At 39.0% G+C, this 13,489-nt stretch overlaps 1 protein-coding gene across 3 annotated transcripts in view; it reads left to right on the forward strand.

The window, feature by feature from the left end:
* The first annotated feature begins 8,763 nt into the window (after positions 1-8,763).
* chd1 (chromodomain helicase DNA binding protein 1) overlaps positions 8,764-13,489 on the forward strand; it is a 52,235-nt gene continuing 47,509 nt past the window's right edge. For 2 of the 3 annotated variants that reach the window (XR_010879052.1, XM_067258122.1), the window contains exons 1-4: positions 8,764-9,050; positions 10,729-10,862; positions 11,870-12,071; positions 12,177-12,293. Coding sequence is in view for 2 of the 3 variants with exons in the window: in XM_067258122.1 (XP_067114223.1) it covers positions 10,810-10,862; positions 11,870-12,071; positions 12,177-12,293 (372 nt within the window). In the remaining variant the exon portion in view is untranslated. The remainder of the gene's footprint in view (positions 9,051-10,728; positions 10,863-11,869; positions 12,072-12,176; positions 12,294-13,489) is intronic. The other variant, XM_067258123.1, reaches the window with a different exon arrangement.

Raw genomic sequence — 13,489 nt, forward strand, 5'->3', positions numbered from 1 at the left:
TTAAAGCGTTGTTAGAGCCATTTTATATTTTATTTCATTCTAAACCTCTTACATTTTTAAACCCTTAGTATTAGTTAGACTTGTACACTTCTTATTTAAGATTCTTATATGTTTAATGTGTGCACCTTCCTGCCACAGTAAATTCTTTGTCTGTGTGATGTTTCTTGGCGAATAAAACCCATTCTGAAAAGTATTAATAATTGAAAGATGTAGAAACAGAAAAAGGTTTGAACAGTGGAACAGTGAAGAGCGTTGGCCAATCGGATTGGTTCCTTGTTTCTTGTAACGTAGCAACTGTTGGTCATTGTCAACATTTCTAACCTAGAATCTAGGTTTTAGGTTCAAGATGAAGGAGAAACTAATCATGTGTGCCTGCACAACCAGTCCTGTTCAGACACTTAATTTAAATATGACATCAAAATAATAATCCATAGTGCAGGGTTGCCGATGTTGTCGTTGTCCCTGGTGAGTTTTTTAAATTCAATCTCGTCACATTATGTGACTTTGTTGTGCAACTGGAAAAGCTAGCTACTCTAACTCAGAATGCTGCTGCAAAAAAAGCAGAACTATTGTGGGTGGTAAAGATCATGCTACATCTAGCCAGCGGATCATTTCTTGCAAGTGTGTCAAAGTTGTATTTTTACAGACTGTATTAACACCGTAGGCGTGAATAATGCATGCATCGTCATTGTCGTCCATCTTTAGCCGAAGAAGCTAGAGAGGATGCAATGGGAGATTTCCTACAGTAAGGTAGATACTGCTTCAAATTGAAAACGGAGACGATCTTTTTATTAAAGACAGGTTCCTTAACCTCTGTTGTCAATATCGCCGATAAAAAGTAAATACTGAAGCATTTGTTTGTAGGTAACGAATGATAGACGTAGCTAGTTTCGCCGTTCTATGGCAGCTAGTACAGTACTTTATGATGACAGTCGTAGCTAGAGTTGTAAGGACTCGTCACTAGAATGACCAGAACTTTAAAACAAAAGATCATATTTCAAATCTGTCTGCTGTTCTACATTGCCCACACAATTTATGTATATCAACTCTAACATGGCCTTTATCTTGTATTGAAAGTGCTCGAAAATTAGCTCGTCTAATGTATGGTGGACTGAGAAAAAATATTTGTCAAAGCAGAGCGAGCGGATGTCGTGGGAGAATTCCTAATGTGTTAGATTTACTGCTTAAAATTGAAAACGGAGAAGATATTTAGAGTAAAGACAAGTTTCTTAACGTCTGTGTTCAATATCTTCAACTAAAAGTAAAAACTTTTCAGTTACGAAGCTTTTGTTCGTAGTAATGCCAGCTGCAGTAAACATTTCGTGACCCCGGATTAACTGTTCGTGACAGTCGGCTATGACAGTGTTGAGCCTCGATTTTTGCAGATTTCTGTGAAACTTTCTTAAAGAAAAATAATATAGCTAGATTATGTACACTTTAAACTCAATGTACATACCTTGTTTGGCCAATTTGGTCGATTGTGGAAAAAAGTAGAACCGTTTTTAGTTATGGAGAGCCATCGCGCTAGCTTGGAATTGCGTTATCCCACTCATCACTTAAGTGGTCATAACCTTTAAACAAAATAGTCTATCTTAAATCTGTCTGCTGTTCTGAATTCACGACAAACGTAGGCACATTTCATACGCTCTAACATATCCTCTATCTTGTAGTGAAAGTGGTTAAAAATGAGGTTTTCTAAAAAAGTAATGCAGACGGAGAAGATTTGTCAGAATGGCTCCGTGAAATCGTCTTGATAAAGGATGATTTGCCTAACATGATCATATAAATATTTACATCATTAGAAAGCCCTAAATCTTGTCTTCAAAATGGTATAAACAGTTCAGGTATATTATTTGAAAAAAGTCTGCATATTCAGGCAGGAAAGTGTTAAACAGTGTCAACAAATTCTCACCGCGAGCTGTTTCTCGCGGTGAGAAACAGCTCCTGTCAGTGCATGACGTCACAATTGAATTTGACTTGAACATTCTGAACCATTGAAACCCATTCATTTCTTTTAGCACTTTAAACTTTAATACCTTAAAAACTTTTAAAGTTATCAATGAGAAAAGTAATAGCACACTAGAGCAGTTCAGACTTTATCAAATGAAGGTTGAACGGTGTTTCTAGCTTAAACGGTGTGAAAGGAGTAGGCGACGGAAAAAAGAGGGATAAAAAAATAAAATAACTAGAGAGGGTACAATTTCTGGGGAAATTGTAGGGTGTGCTTGCTTGCGTCGGTTGCACAGGGGTCCGTTTTTGAATGACATTTTTACAACTGATATTTCTGTATATTTTATATAAAAATGCATACTTATTATTTATAAAGATGACATAGATTTAAAAGCATATTTTTTTTGCTGCTCATTTACAACTGAAAATACGAGTGAAGTGTAGAATGAAATAGATGTCTTCTCATTTCCCCTGCAAGAGGCAGCCTCATCGTTGAAACAAAACGAATAAATTGGGCAGACCGGTGTAAAAATTGACCTAATCTCTATGATTTAAACGTCATTTTAAGTTTTTCCCTTCTCATGATATTTTCAGGCATTTAGCCTACTCATTGCATTCATTCATTAATAAAGAACCCCCTTTGAAGATTATTCTACGACGTTACCCGGCAGTAGAAGATGGAATCGCGATTCAAACAGTACCATCTGCTAACTGAAAATATGCCCCCCAAAACGTAAATAAGCTTGACATTTATTTAGTGGAAAATCGCTCATTCATAAAAAGCTCAGTGGTAGCGATCATTGTCAGTAACAACGCAAAATGCGATATAGCCCTGTGTGGAGAAGCTGCCCCGGTAAATTGTACTACTACGGTACAGTACTAGACTACTGCTGTGTTCGTCTTGGTAGCGATTGCGTTGGTTGAATTGGATTTAACGTTCCGTTGTACGGTTTAAGCTGAAATTAATTATTTTCATGAACAGATTGACAACGTTTAGGCTGTGGCAATGAAGTTCAGGTTAGTAGTTAGATAGACTTTTGATTTAAGTAAGGGGAGTGCCGAACATGTTCTGTCGCCGTTTGACTTCCTAAACAGCTGTTTAGTGTAGATGTTTTTGTACAGTAGTGTGTCTCGCGTAAGCTACAGCGTTGCAGTGAGCTACACTGGTTTGAAACCACAGGTAATGGTAATTTCACCAACAAATCGTTTACTAATGTCAGAATAAATCCTACAACGAAAATGTATATGTGAGGAATGTTTATTTTAACGATTGAAAACAGATACATCATAGACCACTGTAGTATGTGTTGCCAGTGAAATAGTAGACTACTGTTTCCGAAAGTAGATGTACTTCCTTAATAATATCAGCTTATATTGTACATTACACATCACAATTGTGTGTCATATCACAAAGTAAAATGAGTAAATATTTATCACCCTGGCCTCTTTGCTTGTGGCGTTTCTGCAGCTGCCTTGCAGTAAAGCTATAGTTAGCCTAGCTATCCCCCAAGTTAACAGATGCGAAACGAATGTTCTGCCAAAGGTAGTCACGCGTGTTTTCGTGACGTTAGTGACGTAGTGACGTTAGTAACGTCAGTGACTGTGGCTAGCAAATTAGCCACCGTTAGCTTCACTTTTCGCCACAAAAACTTAACTTAAGCCCAAACCATGCAACGGAACGTAAATTCCAATAGAAGCAACTCAATCGCTACCAAGACGAAACTTTTGACGCCTACGTTGTCTATGTAGGCCAAATATTGACTGAGTTTTAGGGGGGCAAAAATAATTAAAATAATAATAATATATATATATGTGAGAGAACAAAGGTTGTGCCCTTGCCGAAGGCAAAGCACACCCAATAATAAGTATGCAGAATAACAATAGTGTTTTTGCTTGCAGCAAACACACTAATAAATAACTATAGAGGGTACAATTTCTGGGGAAATTGTAGGGTGTGCTTGCTTGCGTCGGTTGCACAGGGGTCCGTTTTTTAATGACATTTTTACAACTGATATTTCTGTATATTTTATATAAAAATGCATAGGGCTTACTTATTATTTATAAAGATGACATAGATTTAAAAGCATCTTTTTTTTTGCTGCTCATTTAGCCGCCAACTCAAAATACTAGTGAAGTGTAGAATGAAATATGATATCTTCTCCTTCTGCATTTCCCCTGCAAGAGGCAGCCTCATAGCTGAATCAAAACGAATACATTTGGCAGACCGGTGTAAAAATTGACCTAATCTCTGTGACTTAAACGTCCTTTTAATTTTTCCCTTCTCGTGAAATTTTCAGGCATTTAGCCTAGCTACTCATATTGCATTAATTCATTAACCCTTTTGAAGATTATTCTACGACGTTACCGGCAGTAGAAGATGGAATCGCGATTCAAACAGTACCATCTGCTAACTGAAAATATGCCCCCAAAAACGTAAATAAGCTTGACATTTATTTAGTGGAAAATCGCTCATTCATAAAAAGCTCACTGGTAGCGATCATTGTCAGTAACAACGCAAAATGCGATATAGCCCTGTGTGGAGAAGCTGCCCCGGTAAATTGTACTACTACAGTACAGTACTAGACTACTGCTGTGTTCGTCTTGCCGATTGCGTTGGTTGAATTCGATTTAACGTTCCGTTGTACGGTTTAGGCTGAAATTAATTATTATCATGAACAGACTGACAAAGTTTAGGCTGTGGCAATGAAGTTCAGGTTAGTAGTCAGATAGTTTCACCTATTGAAAGACTTTGGATTTAAGTAAGGGGAGTGCCGAACATGTTCTGTCGCCGTTTGACTTCCTAAACAGCTGTGTTTTTGTAGTGTGTCTCGCGTAGGCTACAGCGTTGCAGTGAGCAACACTGGTTTGAAACCACAGGTAATGATAATTTCACCAACAAATTGTTTACTTGTAATGTAATGTCATAATAAATCCTACAACGAAAATGTATTTGTGAGGAATGTTTATTTTAACGATTGAAAACAGATGCATCATAGACCACTGTAGTATGTGTTGCCCGGGCAACAGAGGCTAATGTCATGCTAATGCTTCAGTGAAATAGTAGACTCCCGTTTCCGAAAGTAGATGTGGGCCTACTTCCTTAATAATATCAGCTAATATTGTACATTACATTTCACAATTGTGTTTCACATCACAAAGTAAAATGAGTAAATAGTTATCACCCTGGCCTCTTTGCTTGTGGCGTTTCTGCAGCTGCCTTTTTTCTGCAACTCAATCGCTACCAAGACGAAACTTTTGACACCTAGGTTGTCTATGTTGGCCAAATATTGACTGAGTTTTAGGGGGGCAAAAATAATAATAATAATAATATATATATGTGAGAGAACAAAGGTTGTGCCCTTGCCGAAGGCAAAGCACACCCAATAATAATAAGTATGCAGAATAACAATAATGTTTTTGCTTGCGGCAAACACACTAATTAAAGAAATAGAGCTGATTAAAATGTAAATCTAAAACCACACCCAATGACCTAACTGGTGGAGTTTCTGACTCGCAACTTGCAGGCCTGCCCACTAGCACTGAAGGCCAGGCACTGGCAATTGAAAAATGCATTACAATTCAAATAAAAAGTCTAATAAACGTACATATAATGGAACTTAATTCAGTTAGATTATTCAATTCACATCCATTTGTACCCCTCATTTTCAAATTCACACGGCCTATTTTCATCACCTCCATATTTATCCATTGTTGTTACTTCCACCTCTCATAGCTATCTAGCTAACATGTGGTATGGTAGTGTAGCTACTAGATAAAGTTCAGATAAAAAAACAAATGTTATCATGAATTAGCTGTCTGCAGAGCTGTATTCAATTTGATGGCAAGCTAGTTGGCTATTTCAGATTGCTCTGGCTGGATGTATAAAATAGCCTATTCCAATTTTGTCCAGACCAATTAATTTAATTTTCATCAGTGCAGTACATGGTAGCTAGGTATATTTAAGGTTGGCTCAGTTTTCAACACTTAACCTAGCCAAGTGATATAGCCAGGTAAGAAAAGCCCATCTACAGACAGTCACAGTGCACAGATACAGACAGCTATCTGGCTACTCTCTATACTAGTTACTCTTTTTTTTCTCCATCAGGTGCTGTTTTGACACTCTTGGGTTGTGAACTGTATAATCTGGCAGTGAATATTCCTAGTTACATCTAGAGCATCCTGTATTGTTTCTGTCTTGAAAGGTCACCATGAGACTGCTCCTGTCCTCTGGCTTTTGTGGCATGTCCCCTCTTCAGGGCTCTATAGCAGGAGGATCATACTTCCTTATTGAGGGCTTGATGCAAGTTGTCTTCGAGTTTGGCCATCTCCGTGCAGCCAAGGAGGACATGAATACAACAGTTTTGCTACACCTTCCTGAGAGATGCCCTCCATACTACTACTTTCTGCTGGTTATGGAAATCCTCACCCTCTTTCTGTGCTTGTGTCTGTGGGGTTCTATATGGGCCCAGAAGCCCATAGGTATACTAGGATTTGCAGTGTGGTTGACACTGTTTGATGTAGTCCTGGTGGTGGTCACTTCCTTACTGCAGGTAGAGAAATTGGCAAAGGGGCTGGTTCCACTGAGTTCACTGTCTTGGTTTGGGATAACGTGCAGGTTTGTGGGAGACTCCTTCTGGCTGTCCTTTGTAATAACACATGGACTGGAGACGTATATTGAGAAGCGGATTCCTGGGGCTCGATGGTGCAATTCGCTGACAGAAGATGAGATAGCACCCCATCTGAAATTGAAATCCTTTGATGGTGGTGTTTAAAATGGTGAGCTGAAAAAAAAAATATGTATACCAACACAGAACACAATGAAAAATGACTTGTTACAGTGGTTACAAATGTTACGGTATACGTCAGCCTCAATTGCATTTTATTTTATTCTGACAGGTGTCCTCATTCATGGAAATATGATCCTCATAACAGCATACATACTCACAGATTGTAATTTAAAAAAAATACCTGGAGTATCTTCCATCTCTCATAATAAACTTATCATTGGAAAACTCATTCAGTAACATTTTTTTGTACGATTTTAATAAAGATTAAGTGTAGGGTGTCTATCACGAGCAATATGATTTCCTGCTCATAACATATGAATCTACCAATACAGTAAGAGTTATGAATTTAGATAGCCTAATACTGTCTAGTCAAGAGAAGTTCTGATTGGTAGTTGAAAGACAAACATGGCATCAAAGATTTTGCATTGGTTCGGCATACGTTTAGCAACTGCATAGTAGTACACTGTATATCAGTAACAAACTATTGGTTTGATTGCTTTTACATCACTTGTGACATATTCAGAAGGGTACTACATTAGGGTTAGTTTTCTGATAATGATGTTTAACTGAGTTGAAACAGTCAAATTAGTGAATCTATATTTATATTTATATTTAGTCATTTAGCAGACGCTCTTATCCAGAGCGACTTACAGTAAGTACAGGGACATTCCCCCGAGGCAAGTAGGGTGAAGTGCCTTGCCCAAGGACACAACGTCAGTTGGCATGACCGGGAATCGAACTGGCAACCTTCGGATTACTAGCCCGATTCTCTCACCGCTCAGCCAACTGACTCTAGAACACAATCAAAGCAAGGCACAGTATTTTATGGTATAGAAATATGAATATGTCATAAGATTTTGTTTGTATACATGTATATTCAGTGCTTATGAATTAAATGTATTCATATACTATACTGTAAGTGCATATGTATACGAATATGCAGTATAGTAATATGTTTCATTTGGTTGTTTTGTCTGTGTCTTGTGGACCCCAGGAAGAGTAGCTGATCTGGGTCAGGGTTCTGGGCCCTAATGGGCATCTTAATAAAATCCTAAATGAGTGTGAACTTGAATATTGATATACTGAAGCCAGTCAGAATTCAAGTCAACACATGAAAGTAATTCATGCTAAATTGACTTTCTAAGATTTCCCCAAGAGGGCAACAGACAAAAGCTGCTTCAGACATTCAACCCGAGTGGCTGATTGAGTCGAAATCTAGGTCATGTCATGTGACTTGTTGTTTGAATAACAATAGTGTATGGAGGCCCGAAGACAACAAGCCTCACAGTTTGTTCGACTTTTCCTTCATGATGTTCTTTGCTTTACAAAAGCGCAGCAACACCAGTTGTTTCCACCACCTGTCTCAAGGGTTTCTGTTATGTGGACAATTACAAATCTGAAATAGTTTGTCATACACCTCTTACATTTAGTCATTTAGCAGACGCTCTTATCCAGAGCGACTTACAGTAAGTACAGGGACATTCCCCCAAAGCAAGTAGGGTGAAGTGCCTTGCCCAAGGACACAACGTAATTTTTCACGGCCAAGAATCAAACCGGCAACCTTCTGATTACTAGCCCGATTCCCTAACTGCTCAGCCACCTGACTCCACCTCTTGCATATGTTTTGATGTTTTGAAAGCAATACAGTTTAGTGTGTTGACAAAGTACATTGCATTGCAAGTTTACTGGTATTAAAAAGTTACACACAGAAGCTAAATCCAGAAACGTGTTGAGGGGTAGTTACTTTTTGTGTCTAGGCACCTGAAAATAATTAAAAAATCTTTCCTAGCTGAATGTCAGATGTAAATACTTTTCATCGACAGCTTTCAATAAAATTCCAAAACGTGATTGCAGGCCTTTGCCTACATTACATTTGCCTTTACCTTACATCTCTGCACATGTCCTGTTTAAAAAATGTTATGTCAAATTGTTTATGTAGTTTTAGAAGGAGACTGGGAAGCATCTCTGTTACGTCACTACCCGGGGTTTCCACACTCGAAATCACTAGTGTGAGCTCGACGGCGTCATGGCGGAGGCCGGTTGTTGTAGGACCCTCAGCTGAAATGCTGTCACTCCGCAATCGCAGGTGAATAAACAGCACTTTCTGTCGTATATTCGCTGAAAAATAAAGAAGGAAAACTATTTTGCACACCTGGAGGAAGAAACCAAGAAACTTGGCACAAATTCAAGCAAGATCGGCCGGGGCTGCTCTCCCCGGGAGCCAGCCAGCTAGGCTAACTGGCTAGCCTATATAGTTAGCTCCTAGCCACAGAAAATAAGAAAAGGCAGTACCAGTTTGCCGTGGCTATTCAGGTAAACAAAAAAGCTCAACAAAGCCTGTTGGATTTTTATTATTTGGAAAACAGCTAACCGTTTTAAGTATATTTGCATGGGGGAAGTAGTGTGCCTAGTAGCCTATGATAGTGAAAACAACGCTTGAAGCTAAATACAGTAGCTATCGTTGCGATTACATAGCTAAAACATTATTAGCAACGAGGTACTTGGCTAGACTTTGGTTTAGGAGTGCGGGAAAAGGGTAATTGCAAAGCATGTGTAGTTGGCTATCTGGATTTGTTTAAGGTAATCTAAATGATGATATACGCGAACACACGCAAGATTTAAGATTGGAATAATAGTTTAACATGTAAATATTTTTATTTGGCTGGATTAGCCAAGCTAAAGTAAACTGCAAATGCGTCTGCTATAATGGCTAGGCTATCTTCGTAGCAAGAGTAACTAGTTTTGGCAACCATTTTAACCGAATCATGTAGCTCTACTATTAAGCATTGTTTACTTGTACAATATTCTAGTTAGTTTACTTAACCCTAACCCCCCCCCCCCCCCCCAACACTACCAATGTAGCTTGCGAGTTTGAAGCTACTACCTTGCCAGCTAGCAACCTATAAACTTAGCTCTTCATCGCTAAAGTAATACCACTTTAGCCTAGCTAGTATATTTGCCTGTATAATTTATTGGCTGATGGCTAAGATACCAGCATCATTGGCATATCGGTTTGATGTCAGAACAACTTCGGAGTCAGAAGCGTATCTAATAGATAGTTATAAATTGTTGAACATGCTGTATTGATTTACTCAGCCGTTAACAGTTCAAGCTAACGTCTTGGCTACTACAACCGCGCAAATAAGAAACGTCAAAGCGGCTTGTAGGACTACTGTAACGAAAGCTAGCTAGCAACATGAGTTCCCAAATAGTTATATGTAAATCTAGCCGCTTTCTCCTAGTAGACTGACCGTGAATTGCTATGTTTTTTTACTACTTCGGTGCTACTATGGGGAGAAGGGAGAAGAATACATGTGTAGGCGTGGTGCCATTGCTCAAGCCTCCCACAGTAAGCGCTCTGTGTGCGGAGCATTGTCCAAGACAGTGCGCGTGAAAAACACATGCTGTGCAGGCCTCACAACAGGCCTATGCAGTCATGATTGCGCCGCTGCTGTACCAGCTAGCTAGCTTGACATGCTAACGTGAAAAAACACTGTCCTTTGGTTGGAGAGGGCTACCTAGCGAACAACTTACCAAGTAATACATGATGTTTGTTTTTTGTGTATTCCCCCCCCCCCCAAACATACTTTTTAGTTTGATGAATTACGTAGATTTTGTACCTTAACCGCCACTACCGAGCCATCTCAGGCTGGCATGGTTCATACTCAGTCTGGACATTATACAAGTTAAACAATACAGGAGCTTCAATCTAAAGCTAGCTTTACTGAAGATCTGTCATACTGAATTGTGTGTGGAATTGCTTTCCTCGGCCTATTATACCCTGCTGGTCCGTACGTAATCTCAATATCTGATCACAATAGCAATATTCATTTATGGTATCTTTATTATTATATTTTAAATGATAGCAACAGTGAATGACTTGTTAACTAAGTGAAATTGTACGTTTTTTTCAAGGAACATGTGCATCTTAACTTCCTGAGTAATTCACACCAGTACTAACTGTGGCAATGCATTCCATGTTGTTGTACAGGGGAGCTGCATTCAACCATTAAATAAAGTCTGAAGTTGGATTATTGGATTTTTCAGAAGCCTTTATCATTCTGACCTGAACATGGCTGGACGAAGTGACGATGAAAGTGTGAGCAACAGCAGTGGAGAATCAAGGTAAGGTTTTATCTGTTTGACAATAAATAACAGTGTTATTATGTTAGAAGTGCCCATGATTGATGCTTTAGTGCCACCTAGGTGAAACTGAACCCCGGCAAGTGATGCTACAGTTTGTATAGATTAACTTCTTTGAGTTTGGATGCCTTTCCTGTTCTGAACAGTGTGGACAGTGGTTGCATTAATTATTGCAGTTTGAATTGTCATTTCTTTTACTTAGATCTAAGTTGTGAAGCTGACTCTTATAGGTTTTGTTATTTCACTGACGCTGGGTGATTAATTGTTTTATTTGGGCTCAGTTCTTTCTGATGAATTCAGACTAAACAATGTGATTAAGTGAAAGTGTCTGAATATGACTGAAAAAAGGTCTACCCTGTTGCACGTTGTAAAGGAGTGACCAGAGTTTTTTGTAGCTTTATTGTTGCCTTGTGTGGGAGGTCTGAACATAAATACTGTTGTAAATTTTCTACATTTTATATGTAAAACTCTATGTTTACCATATGTACCTTCCTGCCATAGTAAATTCCATGTTTGTGCAAACTTACTTGGCGAATAAAGCTGATTCTGATTTGGAGGCTTTTTGGTGTTTTATCAAGCCACTTGAAGTTTACAAATTCTAAAATAGCAGCAACAGCCATGTGTGTTCACGCCAAAGCCATCAAATACACAAAATCACAAATGCTTAGCCTAGACATGGTGGCAGTATTTCAGCCTCCAATCCTTATGTAGTAGTAGTAGTTGTAGAAACAGTATATCGTTTTTTCATACCATGGGTAAATTGCGGTGGTGCAAGAGGCAAAATAAAGAGAAGAAATAGAAAATCCAAAACAGGTTACCACTACAAGTTACCATTACATAATATTTATCTTTAATATGTTGTGTAGTGCTGTTCTTTTTATTTGTGTCTGCCCATTCAAAAGTCTGTGTAAAACATAATGTCCTTCAAGAGAAAGTCTCAATGGGCGATCCGGTATTTGAATGAAATGGGTGTGTTGTTTGTTTTACAGTAACTCTGATGATGAATCTGGGTCTGGATCGGGGTCTGGTTCTGGCTCAGGCTCCAGTTCCAGTTCCAGCAGCAGCAGTAGCCAATCAGGGAGCAGCGACTCAGGAAGTGGCTCAGATTCCGGCAGCCATTCAGATTCTGACTCTGAAAAATCAAAGGAGAAGAATGAACCACAAAACAAGGCCAATATTGATGGGGCGGAGGTATGGATTAAAAAATATATATATCTTTTTTTTTTTTTTTACCATTTAAAGATGGTGTAGCATGTAATATGCACTTTGATTTGTGCCCAAACCTTTATTATTCAGTTTTGGAAGTCCAACCCCAGCATCCTAGCAGTGCAAAGGTCAGCCATGCTCAGGAAACAGCAACTCCAGCAGCAGCAGCAACAACAACAGAGCTCCTCAAACAGTGGATCAGATGAGGTGGGTTGACATTTCACCTTCTTCAATATTCAAAATTTGCAGTATACTACAGTGTTTCCCATACATTGATATATTTGTGGAAAATGCTAAAAAATATTTCATTGTAGAGGTAGGTGCAGCACAATTGATTCGCTCAGCCCCTTCTTTCCCCGCCTGCTCTCTCTCACTACAACGGACCTGTCTGTGAATAGCCCCCTCTCTCTGCGCATGCTCTGAATCAATGCGTGGGACACTGCTTTTTCCCTCAGAGAAGACGTTAGGAGAATCAATTTGGAGTTTATGAGCGGTTAGGCCCGATCCCAATGTCCACCCTCGCAGACTCACAGACTTTGAGGTGCGTTCTCACTAAGTCTGTAAGGGCTTAGGGCTGTCCCACTGTCAAATCGTCAAGTGTGCAAGGGCTCTTTCGCAGACATTTTGAGCCCTTTATACACCATTTTCGTAAGTCCGCATTTTTGCAGACTTTGGCTAAGGGAATTGGCCACAATTCACAATGTTGTGACGTGAAACACAAGGGTTACCAGGGAAAGCCTGGTAGTGAGAGAAAAGTCACTGCAAACCCGCCTCATAAAACAAGGAAGAAGAATGGTAAGGAAACATACATGGAAGGAGCAACCAACTCTGATAAACATACTTAGAAATAAAAGTTAACATGTTCATTTAAACACAAAGCTCACTGATGGTTAATATAGCCCGAACTGTGTAGTTTGTCCTTTTGATGATACATTCCAAATATGCTTTCAACAGATTTGATCCAACAACATTACTGTTTCGCTGATAATGCAGCAAAGTGCTGTCCCATTTCAAGTTATAGTATTTTGAGCCCTTGCAGCCTCTTGTGATCACTTACTAGGTGATGTAAAGTAAGTCTGAGGGTTTAGGGTTGAGGAGGGACATTGGTATTGGGCCTTAGTATCATAATTCTCTGCACAAATGTGTCCACAACTGATAGATTCACGTTAAATATAATAATATTCATAGTTTAATACATTCGGCAATTATTACAATACGAGTCCAACGAAATGTTTAGAATACATAAAGCTCCCCCACGCTATTACTTGTTGAAGTCTATGTACACTCACATCAAACCAATACTAGGACCTAGGTTTCGGCTAAGTCCCTAATGTTTACAATGTCTGGCTCCGCCCCTGCCTACCACCACAAATATAATCGAATTCTGTGGGAAACACTGTACT

The sequence above is a fragment of the Osmerus mordax genome, chromosome 20, assembly GCF_038355195.1.
Source record: "Osmerus mordax isolate fOsmMor3 chromosome 20, fOsmMor3.pri, whole genome shotgun sequence".
Lineage (NCBI taxonomy): Eukaryota > Metazoa > Chordata > Actinopteri > Osmeriformes > Osmeridae > Osmerus > Osmerus mordax.